General features: G+C 40.4%; 1 protein-coding gene and 1 pseudogene across 12 annotated transcripts in view; one reads left to right on the forward strand and one right to left on the reverse strand.

The window, feature by feature from the left end:
* The window catches only part of Osbpl9 (oxysterol binding protein like 9), a 138,478-nt gene that overhangs the window by 36,407 nt on the left and 80,681 nt on the right, over positions 1 to 21,390 (reverse strand). For 7 of the 12 annotated variants that reach the window (XM_026781844.1, XM_005353566.1, XM_026781843.1 and 4 more), the window contains 5 exons: positions 15,642 to 15,710; positions 10,179 to 10,274; positions 8,976 to 9,023; positions 7,616 to 7,645; positions 6,480 to 6,530 (listed from right to left, as the gene is read on the reverse strand). In XM_026781844.1, the coding sequence (XP_026637645.1) occupies positions 6,480 to 6,530; positions 7,616 to 7,645; positions 8,976 to 9,023; positions 10,179 to 10,274; positions 15,642 to 15,710 (294 nt within the window). The remainder of the gene's footprint in view (positions 1 to 6,479; positions 6,531 to 7,615; positions 7,646 to 8,975; positions 9,024 to 10,178; positions 10,275 to 15,641; positions 15,711 to 21,390) is intronic. The other 5 variants (XM_005353569.3, XM_026781846.1, XM_005353568.1 and 2 more) reach the window with 1 other exon arrangement.
* LOC101984178 lies at positions 1,272 to 3,209 on the forward strand (annotated as a pseudogene).

Raw genomic sequence — 21,390 nt, forward strand, 5'->3', positions numbered from 1 at the left:
ATGGTCAAATTATATCCGAAAATTTATCTATTAATATAGACCTTCAGAAATCTAGACATCAACATGTTCATCAGGAAGAATCTGAAGACTTGGCATCACTTTTTAAAGTGCATATGCAGAGAAGGGCTACTACAGCAGACCTGCGGCAGTTCCTCCGTCTCAAGTTCCGAATACAAAGAGTGGCTCACTAAGCCTCTTGTGGGAACAGCATGGTCTACTGATGAGCCTCTGGTAGAAACCTGGGCACAGTATCTCTAAGGAGCTTCCCTAATAAACAACATTTCTCACACTTGGTAATGGTCTGTGACTGCAGGAACTGGGCACATCATATAGAATTTCACTAGGGAAGACTTGAGTATGTGTCTGGTTTTCTGAGTGCTATTTCTGTGCTATTCTCTTTGCTGATCTTGGTTATGTAACTCTGTGACTGACTGAATGCTGTGTCCTATCTGTCCTAGCGAGCCTAGCTGAGGTCTAGGAACTCTTGGCCCAGCACACACACATTCTCTACAAAACTCCGAGAGTAACTGCTTTTAATATCTACACAACTCAAATTAGTACTTTCCCCTTTATGTAAAAAATTGAGTTAACTACACACTTGAGATTCTAATGTCAGTAATTCTGATACAGAAAAATTTTAAATATGGATCATTTAGAATTATGGAGAAAGAAAACTCAATTTTCCTGCTCAGTTTATAAACTTATGACATTTTCTTTTCTTCCAGTTTCTAAACAGCAAACTGATTTTTCCCTAAGACTTAAAGAATATGAAATATAGGAGATCAAATGTGCCAAAATGGTCTGTGGTTAGGCAAATATCATATCCTCTCCAATGCCAAACCTATGTGGGCCTTTGTGACTATCCCCACTAAGAGCAAAAGTTATGCATGATTTCCAACACTGCAACCTGCCTGGCTTTCTTGGAAATGACTTCACTGTGAGGAGGCCTGGGCAGCCACAAAGACACTACAGAGAGGAACTGAACTCTTCTCCCCAACACCACCACCATGTAAGTAAGCCATCTTCAAAGTGGGTCCTCCGGACTGAAGAGATGGCTTAGCCTAAGAATACCTCCTGCTCTTCCAGAGGACTCAGGTTCAGTTCCAAGCACTCAAAAGAACTCCAGTTTCAGGGGATCTGGTGCTCTCTTCTGACCTCAGGGGGCTTGTGTATGCATATGGCGCGTGCGCTCGCACAGACACACACACACACACACACACACACACACACAGAGAGAGAGAGAGAGGGGGGAGGGGAAAAGAGAGAGGGGGGGGCAGAAGAGGGAGGAGGCACCGCCTCCACTCCAGCAGAACATCAAGTGTGTGGTGGTGGGTGATGGGGCCGTGGGCAAGACATGCCTTCTTATCTGCTACACGACTAATGCCTTCCCCAAGGAATACATCCCCACTGTGTTCGACAGTTACACTGCCCAGAGTGCAGTTGATGGGAGCACAGTGAACCTGAACCTGTGGGACACAGCGGGCCAGGAGGAATGTGGCTGCTGCGCACCCTTTCCTACCCTCAGACCAACGTCTTTGTCATCTGTTTCTCCACTGCCAGTCCACCCTCCTATGAAAATGTGAGGCACAAGTGGCATCCAGAGGTGTGTCACCACTGCCCCAATGTTCCTATCCTCCTGGTGGGCACCAAGAAGGACCTGAGAGCCCAGCCTGATACCCTAAGGCACCTCAAGGAGCAGGGTCAAGCGCCCATCACACCGCAGCAGGGCCAGGCACTGGCCAAGCAGATCCATGCTGTGCGCTACCTTGAGTGTTCAGCGCTGCAGCAGGACAGCATCAAGGAGGTGTTTGCAGAGGCTGTCTGGGCAGTGCTCAACCCAACACCGATAAAGTGTGGGCGGTCCTGCATCCTCTTGTGACCCTGGCATTCAACTTAGAGGCTACCCCTTGTCCCCCTACCAGTTGTGCCTTGGCGCCTTGTCTGCCCCCAAGCTGTGCCTTAAGGACTAATTCTGGCACCCCTTGCCAGGGGACTCCCTGATTGCCTTTTATTCCGTAAGGAGGTACATGGGGAAAGGGGCTTTGGGCCCTGCCCCACTCTGCTTGGGAATACCAAGGATTCCATGAGTTCACCTAAGCCAGGTTGACCCTTCCAAGAGGCAAGCCCAGTGCCACCCTCCATTTCCTGCTACTGACCAGTTCATCCAGCTTTCCACAGAGTTGCTGCCTGCTGTGGTGCCTTCTCTCAGGTTAGGGGCTCTAACCTCTGCCTTTGCTCTTAGAGTAGGCACTCTAAGATATCCCCCCCACAAAGGAGGAGCCACAGAACCCTGAGAAGAAAAATGCCCTAACCTGCCCCATGTGCCCAGACCTTATGTGTCTGCTGAATGACTTAGGCCCCATGCTCCTGGGGGCCTTTCCTACACCATCAGCATCAATAAAACCTCCTGTCTCCATTGGAAAAAAGAAAAGAAAAGCGGGTCCTCCAGCCCCCAGTGAAGTCAACACAACACAGAAATGGTTGAATAAGTGAGTAGAAGCTATTTTAAGACTCAGTTTTAAGGTGATTTGTTACAGATTACTGGCATCACTGGTGCACTTTCATTTACAAAACCCAGGGTTGGGGATGTAGCCCAGCTTTACAGGAAACTGCAGTGTGGTCCTCAGCACTGCACAACCTGGGAATGTCTATACACTATTGTAGCCCCAACACTGCCAACGCAAAGCACAGGCCCCAAACTCATCCTCAGCTCACTGAGTGTAAGAACAGCCTGAGCTACAAGTGACCCTACCTCAAAACAAAAACAAAAACACAAATTCTAGTACAACAAAAACCGAACACTTCTAATTCCTGTATGATAAAATGAACTACTTGGACAATTTTCCCTCAAACTTTTTTTTCATATATGCTATCTTACAGAATATTCTAAATCAGACTTATTTGCCTTTTGAGGTACATGAAATCCACATAAGCACACAGCCTCTTTAAAGCTTTATCATCCATCATAAGCTGTAGATAGCTGGTCTCTTACTTTGCATAGCTGATCAGATTAGCTACAGAAGAGTGTCTAGTCTCCTTGCACCGGAGACTCTACTGAACTCAAAAGGACTTAGGAAAAGGACCCTGTCGCCCCACACAAATCACAGCATGAGTACCACATACAAGGGCTGTTTCTAACTTGTTTGAACACATGACCATGACTAAGATCTGGAAATGTCACTAAAATAAGCATGTGTACTTTATGATTTGGGGTAACTTTTGACTAGAATTATGAACTCCAGTATTTTTTTTAAATATTTTTATGGTTTATTTATCTTATGTGCATTGGTGTGAAGGTGTCAGATCCACCCCCTTGAACTGGATCTTCAGACAGTTGTGAGCTGCCATGTGGGTGTTGGGAATTGAACCCGGGTCCTCTGGAAGAGCAGTCAGTGCTCTTAACCGCTGAGCCATCTCTCCAGCCCGAACTCCAGTATTTTTAAACCATTGATACTTTTTTTAAAAAAAATTAAAGATTAAATACATTCTACACTGCCCTAATGAGGCAAAGTCTTAATTATATACCCACATAAATTCTAACTTATAATTCAAGTCTTATGAGATTCAGCAAATGTGGCTGTGAAGATAGAAAATTCACATTAAAGAAGGAATGAATTTGGATTCTTTACTCATACTATAATAAAAATCAAGGTGCAACACTGCCACAAACTTGAGAGAGAAAATAAAAAACATACAAGCAAAATCTTCATCATCACAGACGGCAGAGAATCTAAATGTAAAGCCACAGAAAGGGGCTAGAGAAATGGCTAACGGGATGAAGAGAAAACTCAGTGGTTAAGAGCACCGACTGCTCCTCCAGAGGACCTGGGTTCAATTCCCAGCACCCACATGGCAGCTAATAATAGTCTCTAACTCTAAGATCTGTCACCCTCACACAGACATACATGCAGGTAAAATACCAATGCAAATGAAATAAAAGTAAATAAATTATTAAGAAAAAAAACACAGAAAGGCTTTGAGAGGACAAAAAGAAAGAGCAGGTGCTAGGCCGAGAAAGGATCCCTCAACAGAAGCTCAAAAGGCTAGAGCCTTAATCTCTAACACCCAGAATGGTAAGAAAATTAATTTTGGTTAAGCCATCTAGTTTCTATGATATTTTGTTATAAAAGCCTGCGTTGATAAAGGCAGGTGACAAGTGAGTCCTTGAGGAGACAATATGCTCTCACAGAGAAAATAAATGTCAGTAAGCACAATACATCATGTGGCTGTGACCAGTAATGCAGGGTTAGGAAGAAAAAGAAACTGGTGTGACATGGAGATTGTTCAGATAGTCAAGACATTTCATGTGGCAGAAACTGGAGCAAAGTGAGGGAAGACCATCCTGGAGAACATGTGAGAGGAGCCACCCAACAGAAGCAAAGGTCCTTGAAACTGAGAAGAAAGCTGTCTCCCCTGAAGAGAAAGTTAAAGGGAAACAGGCCCCCAGTTATCAAACAGTGTGGTAAAGCAGTAGATGAAAGAGAGTAAGGGCTCAAGCACTATGGTGCCCAGTTGACATCTCAAGATACCTGCGCAGGCCTCTGAGACGATGGACACAGAAAGGAAGCTTACGGATGCAGAGTCATGTAGGGTGTAGCATGCTTGAAAGCCTTACAACATGCTCAAACTTCCTGCTGGGATTGATTAAAGTGACTCCAGGGTACCACCACTGAAAAGTAGATCCATCAGCCTAGACTAACACATTCAGCTGTGGGAACTAGTAGAAAGAAACAGAATAATCTGAACTGTAATACAGTTCAAAGACAGAGAACATCAAAAATATTCCTGATGAGGACCAGCAAGACAGTTCAGCTAGCAAAGGTTCTTAACACCAAGGCTGAAGACCAAATTCCCCATGACAGCAGACTGCATCAACACAGGCTGGCTGCTCTGACTGCTACACACAATGAATATATCACGTAATAAACGCTCCCTAATTGATGTGGGAATGATTTCTTATTAATAAAGAAACTGCCTAGGCCCCTTGATAGGCCAACCCTTAGGTAGGCGGAGAAAACAGAACAGGATGCTGGGAGAAAGAAGCTGAGTCAGGGAGTCGCCATGATTCTCCCACGCCAGACAGACGCAGGTTAAGATCATTCCTGGTAAGCCAGCTTGTGGACTACACAGAATAATAGAAATGGGTTAGATCAATATGTAAGAGCTAGCCAATAAGAAGCTGGAACTATTGGGGTCAGGCAGTGTTTAAAAGAATACAGTTTCCGTGTAATTATTTCGGGGCATAAGCTAAGCTAGCCATGTGGGCGGCCGGCTGCCAGGGAGGGAAGCAGCCCCGCTGCTCTTATTTCAACACCTAATGAGTAACTAAGAAGTAGTCGCTGAGCCAAGAAAAGGCTACACTCCAAGTAGAGCTATATGTCTGAGTATTTTGAATGTCCTTCAGAGACTCCCCAGGCTGGCCAGCAAGTCTAAGCTGCATTTCTTCCGCCACCATACTAGCTATGCTTTTGGATGAGAGTGTAATTTTTCCCTCTCTGTCCCCTCCCCTATATCTGCAGGTGCTCTCCATGCAGTCACGTAAATTTAGATCCAGAAAAACTAAACAAAACCTTAGCCTGAATTTTGTCTCCGGCCCTGCCCTATGCTACTGTATCACTAACAATGTGAGGGAAAACGAGATTCTAACCCTGGGCAAACAAAACCACGTGAACAAGTAAAACACACCACCGAGTATTTTCCAACCTCCCTGCCAAGCTGTCACCTACCTGCTGCTACCCACTAGCTACAGGCACACAACGGTAAGCATAATGGTGAATGCAAGGCTTATTCTCAAACCTACTTCTCTCTCTAAACATCCCAGGACCAAAAAAAAAAAAAAAAAAACTTTCATAAAAGTGGGTATAGATTAGTATTTAGCCCAAAATAATTCACTACCCATTTTGTTCCATGGATAACAATTAATGACTGGTTTACCAATGTAGTTCAGTATCCTCTCCTCCGCAAAAACAAACAAAATACACCAATTTCAAAAATGTATCTATTATACTCTATAATGTACAAGAAAACAGCTGTGGTAAAGCTTAACTCTTGATTTCTAAGAAAAAAATTATGTAAAAGATTTAACAAAATATAGCCATCTATTCCAAGCTGCAGCTGTGGTTAAAGCAAAGAATATGTGTGCTCTTTAAACATGCTCCCTTATTTCCTACCCAAAGAATGTGCTCTTTAAACATACTACCTTACTTCCTAGCCAAAGAATGCGCTCTTTAAACATGCTCCCTTACTTCCTAGCCACAATGAAAAATTTTACCAGAAAACAGACGTGTGTGTGTGTGTGTGTGTGTGTGTGTGTGTACATGCAAACATAGTAATTGTTTAACAAATTATAGAGTTCCACAATTCTGTTTACTGTTGAAAAGTAATGTTTCAGAACTAAGTTTGTATATACTAAGGAAAATTCCAATACAATTTCTTAAATTATAAACTTTGAAAGGAAATAAAAAGTAAAGTTTACTTACTTTAGCAATCTGTAGCAACACAATGCAGTGCTTAATTGATTCTACCATGCTCTATAAAGACAAAACACTGATTTTAGGGTCTTGTTGCAAATAAAATAGTTATATGATATTAGAACTTAAAATAGTCTTAAAAATCAGTTCAAATATACAAAGGAGTAAAGTCTACACAATAAATACACCTTTCTATGTATATGGTGAGTTCTAATTTGATGACAGTGTGACAAGCTACTTATTAGCAATTCTATGATTTACTAAGGAAGATCACACTATCATTTATACCAAATAATATCTACTATTTTTCTCTCAAAGAGAAAGTATGCGAGTCTGAGTTTGATTAACCTTCAATTGTTTAGATCAACAGTAGCAACCCCAATGTCAATGCCTAAAGCAAGACACGGGGCAGAATCTGGTCAGAATACTTAGATCTGAAATATTATTTTGCCTATTTTAAAAATACTTTTATCAAGATACAAATATCATTAGTAACATCATATTAAATAAGATCAAAGGCCAGTGCATTAAGGAAACTCAAATCTTACTGCATTTTCAAGAGGAGAGTATGTATAGATTGAGTATCCCTCATCCTCCAAGTTCCAATTCACAATTTCAGGTGTCAGAGAGTCAAACTGCAAGCATCAGCTGCAAGAAACTTAAATGGATCTTGAGTTCAGACTTGAGTCCCCTCCTCTATTTATCTTATATTATGCATGTATAAACGATCTATTAGAGATACTTCCAGTGTCAAGTATCTCATATATGAGATACCATTTTTTTCTTTTTCCTTTTTTTTTTTTTTTTGATTGTTGTTGTTGAGATAGGGTCTCAAAATGAGATCACTATGTAGCTGAGGCTGGCCTTTACTCCTAATCCGTGCTTGGACCACAGGTATGTGCTACCATGTTGAACAACAGCCTCCTATGCACGGAGGATACTTTTATTCCAAGATACCACTGAAGTTAAGACCAGAAACAAATAAAATGGTACATCAGATTAATTTCAACCACAGGGATACAAATTCTTGGCCAATGACTTGATTCTTAAATACCCTCATAAAAATCCACAGAAACTAAGACACTGTTTGTTCTTATTAATAACAGCAGGTTCTAAATTAAAGTCAGAGTTTAGTAATAACTTACATTTGTTGTGTCTTTGAGAGTTTCAACTTTCTGTGAAAAATAAATTTTATAAAATAGAAATAATGAAAATCACAAAGAGGTGCATATTGTTATTTTCGGGGATTAGGCATTTGAAGGGTTTTTCACTTACACTATTCCAAGTTAGTGTAATTAAGTTAGGAAAGAAATAGTTTTTGTTGTATTTTTTAGTCTAAATCCAATATTTAAATTTAAAATTCCAAATATTTTATGGATAAATACTCATAAAATTCATGCACTTCAAGACTTGTAAGAAAGTATAAAACATTCTTATACCTTTCCGGAAAACAGATTTTATATTTATTATAGACTTCATGATTTTTCAAAAAAAGTTTCCTAAAATGTCACTTAAATAAACTAGAAATAAATTCCAAAACTAAGAATTAATGGAAGGTGAGTTAGAACATGAATTTATATTATTATTAAGTGCAGCTGACCAAACTGTAAGGCCACTGTCAGCAAGAAAGCAAAACAATAAAAAATGCTGCACTAGGAACAGTGCAAGAAAAGAGAAGACGCGGCACCTATGAGCCCCGACAAACACCCAGGAAAACCAAACTGAAGGCCTGGAGGCCACAATGCAAGCACTGGCTCTCCCTGTCACATGCTGTTTCAGAGCAGTTCTCTCCCTGAAGTGACCACACGGAAACAGTAACTTTCTTTTTGTTTTGTTGTTTGTTTTTTAAGACAGGGTCTCACTATGTAGCTCTGAATGTCTTGGAACAAACTATGTAGAACAGGCTGGCCTTGAACACAGATCTGTACTTGGATTAACGGCATGTGCCTGGTCCCAAGTCCTAGAAATTTAATACCTTTCTACCTTATATGTAAAAAACTTACTCCCAAACATCTAATACTTGCAAAACAGAATTACATTAAAACCTGAATAGTACCCTTTTATTTAATTATTAAGCTGCAACTGAAAATTTACCAGAAAACACCACTTGAGGGAACATTACAATAATACATAGTAGATCAGTGATATTGTTTCTGGTGGGTTGGTAGATTTGGCTTTTTGCTATTGTTGTTTTTTGTTTTGAGATGGGGGTCTCACTATGTAGTCCTCACAAAGCTTAATGTGCTGGGATTAAAGACATGTGCCACCATGCCTCATCCATTTTGCCTTGTTTTATATAGAATTTTGCTAGGTAGTGCAAGCTGGCCATGAACTCCTGATCTTTCTGCCTCAGCCTCCCCAGAGCTGGGATTCTAAGTATGCCTTAGTTCCCCCCCACCCCGTTTCAACAATATTAACATAATAAAATACTGGTGTATTTCCATTACTTTTTCAAAACATTTTTGAATTTTAAAAAATTAAGTAAATTATGGTTACAGAAGTTACCTTTCTCTGTTCATCATCTTTACAATTCTGAAGCTTGTCATCAAAAAGCTACAGGGTATGAAAAAGACACTTTTAGTATCAAGATATTTATTACACTGTGTAGACTTACCAAACAGAAAAGTAAACCTTAGTTCCTAAATATTTTTGCTGTGGCTAACATACACATAAATTATTTCTAGGCTCTGTATCAAATCTCATTCTTCTATGAGAATGACTGTGAACTGCTAAGACCAAATGCCATGGTAGAATTACAGTAAGAAAGTGATTCTTGCCTGTGTTTGCGATTCATGTGTGCGTGTGTACCTATGGAGGCAGAGGAGCATGTCCAGTGTCTTCCTCCCTCACTCTCCACTTTGCTCTGTGAGACAGGAACTCTCACTGAACCTGTTCTGGGCAGGCTAGCTGGTCAGCAAGCTCCCAGGATCTGCCTGTCTCCATTCTGCACATTTTATGTGGAGATCAGAGAACACTGAGTGTCTTCATCATTTTATAACTTATTTCTGGAGACAGAGTGTCTGTCTCAACGAATGTGGAGCTCTCACACGGTGCCCAGAAAGCTTGTGGTATCACCCATGCTGGTGTACAGACATGTGCTGCTGTGCCCAGTGTTTCTATGAGAACTGGGAAACCAAACTCAGACCTTATGCTTGCACATCAAGCACTGAGCCACCTTCCCAGCACCTCCACAAGACTTTTTATTGTTTGTTTTGAAAACAGGGTCTTACTCTGTAAGCTAGGTTGGCCGGGAAATATGTAGCATACTATATAGTTACTCTCAAATAGGTGATCCTACTACTTCAGCCTGAGGGTTAGGATTATAGACACTAGACCCACAAAACTTGCAGTAACTAGAAATATTTATTTAAACTCAAAGTTTTTTTTCTGCTTTGTTTTCTAAGTTAATGGGTTTCTTTTTCTTCCTATGACCTATCATTTTAATTCAAAGAGAAAAATCACTCCCAAAAAAAATGAAAGGGAGGAGGAACCCAAGATCTCAGCGACATCCTATTTACCTTTTCCTCAATAATCAAAGAGTATTGAACATACATTTTATCAATATAGTTAGAGGAAAAGATCCTACTTTTAAGGAGTTATCAATTTTAAAAATTGCTGAAAACCGTGAGGGATGTAAATTACTCTCAAGTAACTTCGAAGCCCAGCTTATCAACGTTTACTACTTTATGTTAGAACAGCATGCCATACCTTTAATTGTTCTATCAAGATCTGCAGGTAAGCGTCAGCCTCTGTAAGTTTCTTATCAAAGTCTTGGACACTAGGAACAAATCCTGAATCCAAACCCTAGAGGAAAACAAAGTGAATGATCTGGCAGTGCCCAAGCCACACATATTATTACAGGAAACGCTTCGTCTTCACAAATGTGTAATTTCAACTTTCAAAACAGTCAGTCCATTTACACAAACGAGTTTAAGAAAATTTCCCGAGACAAGTACTGCATCAACCTTCCACTCAGTAAGACATGCACTGCAGCTGCTCTGAGAGAGGGTTGGTGCCCCACCCTCAAAATCACCACCTTCCCCCCACGACTGGCTCCCTTTCCACCAGAGTCACAGTCATTTAGTATAAAATATAATATAATAAGAAATAGAAAACCTATTAGGCTATTTCCTATTTCCTCTCATTGTTTTCCTGTCCCAAGAATCATGTTTGTTTCTTTAGAGGTAGGGGCTCAATGTGTGTGTTCAGAGGACAGCTTGTGGAGTCAGTTTTGCCCTGACACCACGCAGGTTTTCCGAGACAAGATTTCTGTGGAACAGTCCTGGCTGTCCCGGAACTCTGTACACACCAGGCAGGCCTCAGACTCACAGACTGCCTCTGCTCCTGAGTGCTGGGATTACAGATAGCTTAACCCATCCCATCAGCTCAGAAATTTTCCACCCTCTTTTTTCCTTATTAATTTTTTTTTTTTAGGAGAAAGCTGAGCACAGTGGTACACATCAACAGTCTCATCACTGGGAAGGCTAAGACAGGAGAACTGTAAATTTACAACTAGCCTGGGTTATAGTCTTTTCTAAGTGCAACTGCTGATTCTTCTCACCTTATTAAGTTCCCTATTCACTTTCAGCCTTGGCGTGAACACTACACTCTGGACAGGGTGTAAATTATTTATCTAGATGCCTCTCTTCTTCCTCACTTTAAAAGTACAGCAATAGCATACCCTACTTTTTGTCTGCATCTCAATACACTTTTTGTTCGGACTGTTCAAAAGAAATTTTGAGCTCTTAATTATCTCTGACTACGTGAACAATCGTAAAAGGTTAAGCATTGGGAGAGAACCCCATTCCCAGCCCCTGGCATCTACCTGCACACCCAGCTGTCCTGTCCTGAGGAACTACCACCATCGACTTCTAAGCCAACCAGAAAACTGTACTAAATGGGTGACAGATGGTGTAGCCCAGCAAACTCAGCTGTTCCCAGTCTTCTGCCTTTGGCCAACGCACACTGCTTGTTTGTATATTCTCCACTTGAGTGAGCCGACAGTGGAGCTCTCCATATTATAGCAACATCCCACCTGGGCACACGGAACTCCCAGCTCGCCCCACTCCTTCCCTCCGGCTCCGTCTACTAAAACACCTTCACATCACTACTTACTATTCACTGATGCTCTTCTTAAACTACAGTTGACATTCTGACACCAAATGTTAAAAAATTTAAAAAATTACAGCCTGTCATGACCATTGGAAAAGCCAGTTGTCTTGTAATTATTTTCTTTTTCAAATTTAAAGCTAATAAATCTTGCCGTATTTACTTTTACAAGCATGTAAAGAAATTAATTGAAAAATCCCTTCCCAGTAAGTGATATATATGAAAACAATGTTTAAGAAAAATTATAATCAATGTATTCACAATCCATATAATAACAAAATTATACTCAAAACACATTCTTTTGGGTTTTGTTTGTTTTGACACAGGGTCTCGCTATGTAGCCCTGGATGGCCTGGAACTCACAGAGACCTGCCTGTGCCTGCCTCCAAAGCGCTGGAATTAACCATGTTGGGCCACCACACCCAGCTACACACTTCTTCATTTTTTAAAAACTATCCCAGAGAACTTCATATTAGACATGTCTGCTAAGCAAAGTGGAGTTCAGACATTTCACAGAAGGGACAGTGCCTCTGACACTTAAGACACCACAGGAAAATCGGGTGCCTGCCTTAGTTTTTGTTTAATTCCAAGAGTAATACAAGCATAACTAGCAGTGGTTTAACTATCAAGAGCCAGCTACCATCAGTTAAATACACTGCTCTAACTCAGTAGTTAGGAGAGACCAGTGACACATCCAGAGTGAACAGACGGCAAGGGGGAGAAAGGAAAGGAGATGGTCAAGGACTTTGCTCTTCTAAGCTCTTTTAGAACTATCACTGTCAGGAAATTAACAGCGCTTTTTAAATAAATCAGTTAGTGAAACTCTTCTACAGAAGAGAAATACATTATTTAAACTTTAAGTCTGAACCCCACCTCAATTAATTCTTCAGAAATATTTGTTGTTTCTTGGATATATGACCTCACTAGGCTCTCTTCTCAATCCCGCAGGCGCTCTTGCACATGTTCCCTTCACCAAGAGAATAAACCTCGGGCTTCATAACCTCACGGTATGGAAGGCTTATGGGGAGGTTTGTAATGGTGGTCAACAGCCTAAAACCGCGGAACTGGAATAACTTCCCTGCATAGCAATACGAAAATTGTAGGTTGCTTTAAAAGGAATTCTACAGAGTTAGCTTATCTACAACCAATTAAATAATATGTACGGATTTATCAGGAGCATGGACAGGCAGGTGGCAATGATGACACCTTTCTTAAAATGACTAAGTGCACTAAAATTACCCCCAGTTTTCCCATCAGCCACCACCTCTATCTTCCCATTCAGACATTAGAAATGATGTGGCTGGGGGCTGGAGAGATGGCTCAGCAGTTAAGAGCATTGCCTGCTCTTCCAAAGGTCCTGAGTTCAATTCCCAGCAACCACATGGTGGCTCACAACCATCTGTAATGAGGTCTGGTGCCCTCTTCTAGCCTGCAGGCATACATGTAGACAGAATATTGTATACATAATAAATAAATAAATAAATAAATAATAAATAGATTTAAAAAGAAAAACAAACACAAAAAATAAGTGATGTGGCTGAGTTGTCTTATCTCTATCTCATGGAATGACAAGATACTTTAAAAATTTCTGATTACATTTTGTAGTATAAAAATAAAATTATAAAACTGTTGAATTTTTATTTTTTAAAAAAAGGTTGAAGAGCTGGCTCAGAAGTTCAGAGCACTCGCTGTTCTTGCAGAGGGCCATAGTTCAGGTCCCAGGGTCCACACAGTGGCTCGCAACTTCATGTAACTCCAGTTCCTGGTGATCTAATGCCCTCTTCTGGCCTCCACAAGCACTGTATGCACATGAACCCACACAGGCACACACACACATGCACGCACATGAAAAACAAAACAAAAAAAAAACATTAAAAGTTGTATTATATACCTGTTGTTCTTTCCAGCCAATATTCATAACAATGAGACATTACACTTATTCATATTGGTCCTTTTAACTTAAAAAGATACTTTTATTTATTGTGCACACATGCACGTGCGTGCGCACACACACACACACACATACACACATGCACGCACACATGCATGCAGGTACACACGGTACTACACATGTATGGATGGGCAGCCTGTAGGAGTCAGTTCTGTTCCTTCTTCAAGTAGATTCTGGGAAATGGAATCTATCATCAGGTTGTGCATCAGGGGCCTTTTACCCAGTGAGCCATCCTGAGCCATCCTGCTGACGCTGCAGACTTCTTTTTAAATAAGACTAAGAAGACAGACCTTCCCCAGGCTGAGGGTGGTCTGTCTTCCTTTGGGAAGAACTGCAAGCAGGGCAGACCTTTAAAAACGGTGCTACTGCACACTGCTAAACAGCAGACTGGGAGTAAAACAGACACATTTCTCAGTTCTTGGCACCTGCTCTATCTAACACTGAGCACGTGACTCTGACTTCTCTGAAGAGAGACACAAAAGACAAGAGCTGTGCCATTCCTTCATCAGCACCCTCGGGGCTGTCGCAGTGCTAGATGAATGCATGTGGCGGCTGCATTGAATGTCCACTGCTGCTCCCCATGCTCCTTTTGGATTTCTGTTCTCTGCTCCTCTTTCCTTCTCTTGTCTATGTCCTTCTGCAAAAACTGAAGTGGTCATATTGCAGTGCTGGCAATCAGGACCTTGCTGCTCTCTGGCTTACAATATTGAAGTACCTCAGTTCTATTATTTGTCAGTCTGGATAGAATTGTACTTTACATTTTAACTAAAAGTCCATAGTCCCAGCATTTAGAAGGAAGATCAAGAGTCTGAGCAGCCAGACTTCTCTAAAAACACTAAAATTTAAAAAAAATTAAAAAGCAGTGGTAGAAAAACACACACAAAATGGTCTATGATGTAACAAGAAAAATGAATCTTCTAATTTCTAATATACAGGACTAGCTTGATATTCTCAGGGGACACCTAAAAACTAACAGGCCAGCAAATTAAATTAAATGAACTCCTATTAACGATTTTAGGTGGGACATTAAATACACAACAAAATGTTTCATCCAAATTAAAAAGAGCATTACAAGGGTCATCTTAAACCCCGAGAAACATGCAAATCATAGCTTGCTTTGGGACTCTCCTAGTAAGACTTTCGAGGCAGGCTGTAAAAGGTTTTAGAGCAACTCCTGATAACAGTGACAGACCAATGAACAAAGGTCAGAGTTACCAAAGGTGGCTTAAGGTATTCTTGACCAGAATCAGAAATTAAGAAACTTATGGGTAGCTAGGTGGTGGTGGTGGCTCATGCCTTTAATCCTAGCACTAGGAGGCTGAGGCAGTCAGATCTCTTGAGTTTGAGGCTAGCCTGGTGCACAAAGCGAGTTCCTGGACAGCCAGGCTACCCAGAGAAAATGTGTATTGGGACGTCCCCCACCCAAAAAAGAAAAGAAACTTATGGGTAACTTGAGGAACTAAGAGTAACACTGAACAGGAGACTGAGTAATAATACAAAAGAATGTGAAAACTAATACAGTTTCAATCAGTCTTATTTCTTAATGAAAACTTGAAGGACTGAGTTTGCTATGCAGCATTTTTCTTAAACAGAACAAAATAATATACAATAAAAAATATGTACTCCCTAAAAAGGAAAAGGAAGCTATGTGTGATTGCACACGCCTAGAATCCCAGCATCTGATAGGTGGAAACGGGAAGTTCATAAGTTCAAAGCTAGCCTGAGTTATAGTAACTCCTGCCTTAAAACAAATTAATTTATTTAAAAGGAAAACTATATTTTAAATAAATTATTTATGTCTTCAGAGAAAGTTCGAAATGATAGAGAGCAAGTCATTGGCAGTAGAACTATAACGAAAATATAGCTTAAAATATTAACAAAGGAAAATTCAAAGAAAACACACCTGATAAAAAGTAAGAAAGAACATGGACAAACAGACATTTTATTAGCAAAACAAATACTCTAAAAATAATTAATTTTTACACAAATTCCACTTTAATTTAAATAAGAGCACTTGCAACATCTATGCTAACAACTGAGGATGACATGTTTGAGATGACCTGTCACCCAATCAAAGAAGCAGAGGACATACTTACGATTCAATCACTTACAATTATTTTTGAAAATTCAAGAACTGGAGAGATACCAGAAGACTGGAAAAAAGCAAGTGTGGTACTGATCTTCCATAAAGGTAAGAAAAGAGAGAGTAGAAAATTACCATGCTGTGAGTCTGACATCAGCGATCAAAGGACTAAGAGAAAACCTGCAACTATACAGAGGAAAATAAGGACATAGCAAGTGACACGTTAAAAACCAAACAGTCTGCCAAAATTACTGGCTTTTGTGTTTCTCAGAAAATTAAGTGAGCATATTAAGCTCTTAAGGAAATGGCACCATCTTGTCCTCCTATCAGTTCATTTAATAACAAAAAAAAAGTATACAAAGAAACAACTTAGTAATTTTCATGTGCCCATGATTCCATGAGGGATACTAATGATATCCTGCCCCACAGTGCAGCCACATCACCAAGAACAGGTCTTGGAGCTACTGAGGAGTCCTGAAGGCAAGCATTTCTACGTATTCTTAACTCTAAAGATGTAACAGTCATCTGCCAATTCATCTGGAGACAAGATCATCAATTTTAAACATCCATAAAACTGAGCACAGCGATAAACTTTTTCCTCCACTACACTTTCTTGGAAGACATCTTTCCATGGCTACATATGGCTTCAAATCAGTTTCTCTCACCCACACTGCTGCTATTGGTTTCTTACCAAAACCTTCAGGGCACCCCAAGAATGCATAAAAAGTCTTTTCTGAACAATTCTAAGTGAACAATACTGACACTATAGATTCACCATGAATAAGACATATTGAATTTTTTTCAGAGTACTATACTATAAAGTCTGTTAAATACTTATTTCTTATTTTATCTCAATTTATTATGACACTGTAAATAGTTATAGGCAAAGCTCAGTCCCAGAATCCCAGCACGTGGGGGATTGAGGCAGGAAGACAGCTGAAAGTACAAGGCTAGCCTGGACTACAAAGTAAAACCTTGTCTTAAAATAAAAGAGAGAAGAGAGATCATGAGCTAGACTAACCCTGAACCTATTTCACAAGTGCTTACTCAACATTTAAATCTTCCAATAGTATTTTTTCTTTTCTTTTTTATTGAAACTAAGGTTTTTTTTTTCATACAATATATTCTGATTGCAGTTTCAGCTCCTCCAACTCCTCCCGATAGTATTTTTAATTAGGATTCTAACCCACTCCTCTACCTACAAATACTACTACATTTTTCTATTATGTTACAGTACTATTTGAAAAGAGGAGACATGTAATCTGAAAATCACACAGGGTGGTGATGTAGTGGAAATGAAGCACTAACAAGTGTTAACAGAGCAAGTTCTGAGTCCTGACTCTACAGTTTCCTAACAGACTCCCACAGGTGTACTCAGGCTGGTTCACTGTCCCTGCTTTCATTTCCCTATCAATAGGAGGGGCCACTAATTAATGGTAGCTGTTCAATTTCCTTTCTAGATCTGGAGCCTTGGAAAGCCAGAATTCACTTTCTTTAATCCCAAGACCTACATAGTACTTCACAGATAAGTCATGCTGATGGATTTTAAAAAGAGAAAAAAGACTGACGAATAATACTATAAGTCACGTGCAGTTTTTCTTGGGAATAAACAACCAAGAAAAAGGCACAAGCATTAAACTTAACACTCTTTTTAAAAGAAAACTAACAATAAGTTGATGAACTCTGAAGAAGATAATGGATGGTATAAAAATGGTAAAAGCAGTAACAAAACATGGCAAAATACAGCCAACAAACAGATCAGAGGAAAACCCTGTATGGATGTTCAGAAAACAGTTGGCTATTGTGCCTACAGCACAGAATGTAAGCTGCACCTAGTAACTACCTTGGTAGCCAAGAGTCAAAAGAAAGCTTCCCTCCACCAAAGATTATAATGGTTAAACACAACTCTAATCAAACAAACTACTAAAACTGTTTCTATTTTAAAAATTTATACAAGAAATAGTTTAATAGTTAAGTTTTTGTTTTGTTTAAAAAAAGAAAAGTGAATGACAAATTCTAAATTGCTCACCCAGAGATAGGGCAGAAATGGGCTGTTTCACTCAACAGGACAATCAAAAATTAAGATCAGTACAGATATCAGCACTAAAATTCATGACTGGGCACAACTGCTTAGTTCTTAAGATGAAACTCTCTGCACTCTTCCATTGACAGGACAAAATATAAGCATTGACTCCATAAAGTGATAATGGAACAATTTAGCTGGGCAGTGGAGACTCACGCCTTTAATCCCAGTACTAGGGAGGCAGAGGCAGGCAGATGTCTGAGTGTGAGGCCAGCCTGGTCTACAGAGTGAGTTCCAGGACAGAGAACCCTGTCTCAAAAACCAAAGAAGAGGGAAAAATCGTGAAAACCTGAGTTTGCTGGCCTTTATAAACTAGTAAGCACTAACTGATTAGCTCACACATGAGTGACACCGAAACCACACTTAGAAATCCACTGCAGCTGCACACTGTAAACTGTGTCTTTAGGTTAGATGTCCTCACACTTCCAGCTCCTCCTGAAGTCAAACACAGGGCAAGGCCATAGAATTCTGTCACTTCTTGGGGGGGGACTCAGGAAATGGGGGCCAAGAGAGATTTGTGCTTACAGTTTTTGCTTGACATGTTTAACTTTTCTAAGTATTTTTTTATAAAAACATCAAGGCTTCATGGAAAAAATATTCAGAAATCACAAGTTATACATATTTTTCAAAAAATTATATGCAAAGTCACCAAGTTTACTCTTTAAAAATTATCTATGAAATCCTAAAATATACCAAAAAAGAGTTGGCATTGCTGAAACTACTCATACCCCATTCTAAGCAAAATGAATCGTAGCCAAATTTGTAACATCATTTAAGGGTAAAGTGCCAGGCAGCAAAAAGCCCTGCAAACAGAGATTGTTGACATCCTGGGGGAAAGATGAGCCCCTTAACAAAAAATAAAGCAAGACACTGAGGGCATTCCACGCCCATCCTGCCACCGTGCTCATGACTCGGTTTCTAAGAAAGCAAACTTAAGATTTACAAACAAAGGCAACTCAGCTGGGCTACCTGAAGGCTTTTTACTTTGTTTTTATTATTCTCAGGAGGGAGTATGCCATAGAATGAACGCACACAGAAGACAACTCTTGGGGAACCTTTATGTGGGTTCCAGGGATTTCAGTCAGGTCAGCAGGCCTGCACAGGCAGGGACTTTCTTTCACCCTCAAGGCCATTCTTCAAGTCGTCAGTTAGGGTAAGTTATCTCAGCACTTAGGCAAACTGAAACAGAGGAGCAAACATTCTTCCCTGTCCTAGCCTGAGATTACCAACATTCTACCAAATGCAATCGGTTCAGGTAAATTTCCTGGAAGTACACTCTATGTGCAAGCAGGAGAAAGTAAGATTAACCGTCTAAGTTTATAAGCTGATCATTTAAGCACACACTTCTCCTAACAACTTCTGATTATGCAATGTTTTCTAAACAAACCCACTATGCTCTACTGATATGACCTGACCTCTGCACAGCAAACAAGCTGACAAATTAACACTCAACGAGATCTGCATGATAAACTACTCACACCAAAGTTTTTAGCTCGCATCAAATGAAACAAAACAACCTTTGAAAGAATGGGTTCCACGGTGTCCTGACAAAATCCCTTAAACTGCATTTGCTAAATGGTCTTTGTATAAGTGATTTCTACTGCCAGGGGATGTCCAGTAGAAGGAATCACATGCTCAGTTTTGCTGAAGTTGCTCAAAGTACACGCAAAATTATCCATTTAAAAAGTTGAAAGTCTACCAAGATAACCTGAATTCGTTCTTCTTTACTGTATTCCCCAAGCTAGTGCTTGATTTGTGGCAAATGCTGAAGGGGGGAGAAAAAAGATGGTGACTACAGAACTCCCTCAGCATGCTCACCTAACAGTACAGAAGAAGATAAGGAAGCTCCTCTAAATTTCACTCAAACAGCAAGTCAACAAAAGATTCTGTAGGACTTCAGGAATTAGGGACAGCAAGGAAGCTTTATCCACCTGAGCATGAAGATAGAGCATGCACAGATGCTGACGTCGACGCTGATGAGGAATTTTATTACAAAAAGAGGTGACAGGACAAAAGGCTATTGCAGCATGGCACGGAAGGTGATTAGGCAGTGACAAATTTCGTTCTCTCACGCCAACTCTTGTCATGAGCACATTCTTACACACACTACTCTGGGCTTTACAACTCTATGCTACAATGATTATTTATTCATTGGGCAGCTCCTGTGACTCCACTCTGTGCTGGACACCCTGGAGATGCCAAGGTGAAACAGACAACTGATCCTGACCTAAGAGTTTCCATCTATTTGAGATCAACATCTGTCTAGAACAGTGGTTTCTCAGCCTATGGATCACAACCCCTTTGAGGTCAAATGACCTTTACACAGGGGTTATCTAAGACCATCAGAAAACACAGCTGCTTACATTATGAGTCCTAAGACTAGCAAAATTACAGTAACAATGAACATAATTTTATGGTTGGGGACATCACAACATGAGGAACTGTATTAAAGGGTCGCAGCTTTAGGAAGGTTGAGAACCACTGGTCTAGAGGATCTGATTTGAACAGAGAATGATGCAATGAGAAAGGCACCAAAAGCCTCAGAGGAAAAGAGGGTAAGAGAGGTTTTAAGGAGGAGCATTGGGGAATCCAGGCTCTGGACAGAGGCAGGAGTCTGTATTAGAGTAGTGGGGCTGTGGCTCATCAAATGTCATGTTCGAACTCTTCTTTCATGGCAACTATTCAGGGCTAAGCAAGTCAACAAAAGATTCTGTAGGACTTCAGGAATTAGGGACAGCAAGGAAGCTTTATCCACCTGAGCATGAAGATAGAGCAAGGGCTGGACCCAACAGCAAAGGACAACTGGCTTCAAACAGAGAGGGGCAGAAGCAGTGACACTTATTCTTGTTCCCTTCTTCAATCTCCTGTCACTGCCTCTCATGGTCTAAAGCCAAACAAAAGCCCAAGAATAAAGAGCCTGTAACACTGGCTCCCGGCACACAAAGAAAACAGAGAATGATTCTGGGAGAAGGGAGAGCACAGCAAACACAGACTGATTTCAAAGGAAACAAAATTAGCGGCTGAATCAAGAAAATTCCTAGAGCTTGAGCGGCCAGGTGAGCAATGGGTAGAGATGTGCCAAGAGCACCAGGAAACATCCTGGACTTAGGCTCAATCCCTACTTATTACAGACTTGGTAAATCACTTGGTTTCTGGAAGATACCTTCCATTACTTATAAAAGGTGGTGGTGAGAGGTGGGGGAGAATGGCCATCAATTAGATTTTAGGCTTCCTTCCTTCCTGTTCTAGGATTTCCTGAAGCAAATGCATCCAGGTTAACGACTGTTCATGCAGAGAGTAAAAGCTCCATTACACTGGGAGGATCTATGGCTCATTCATTTACATAAAAACAGGAAGTTGCAGTTTCCAGCTGTACAAGGGAGTCTGACAAAGAATGCTAAAACTCAAGTACCTATTGTTCCTTCCTTGTAACCTTGAATCTTACAAATATAACAGCAACCAGAGTTTAAAACAAGCTCTAGAATACCAAGAATGCAAAGAAAGAGTAAGCAACTCAGCCTAAGATTCACATACTAGAAAAACAAAACGAGCTGTAGTCCATATAATTCAGCCAAGTTCTTTAAATTGTCCCCAGAAATGTCAATACTGTCACCCTCTTCTCTCTCTCTCTCTCTCTCTCTCTCTCTCTCTCTCTCTCTCTCTCTCTCTCTCTCTCTTATTAGTCTTTTAATTC

Source organism: Microtus ochrogaster, chromosome 10, assembly GCF_000317375.1.
Source record: "Microtus ochrogaster isolate Prairie Vole_2 chromosome 10, MicOch1.0, whole genome shotgun sequence".
Classification (NCBI taxonomy): domain Eukaryota; kingdom Metazoa; phylum Chordata; class Mammalia; order Rodentia; family Cricetidae; genus Microtus; species Microtus ochrogaster.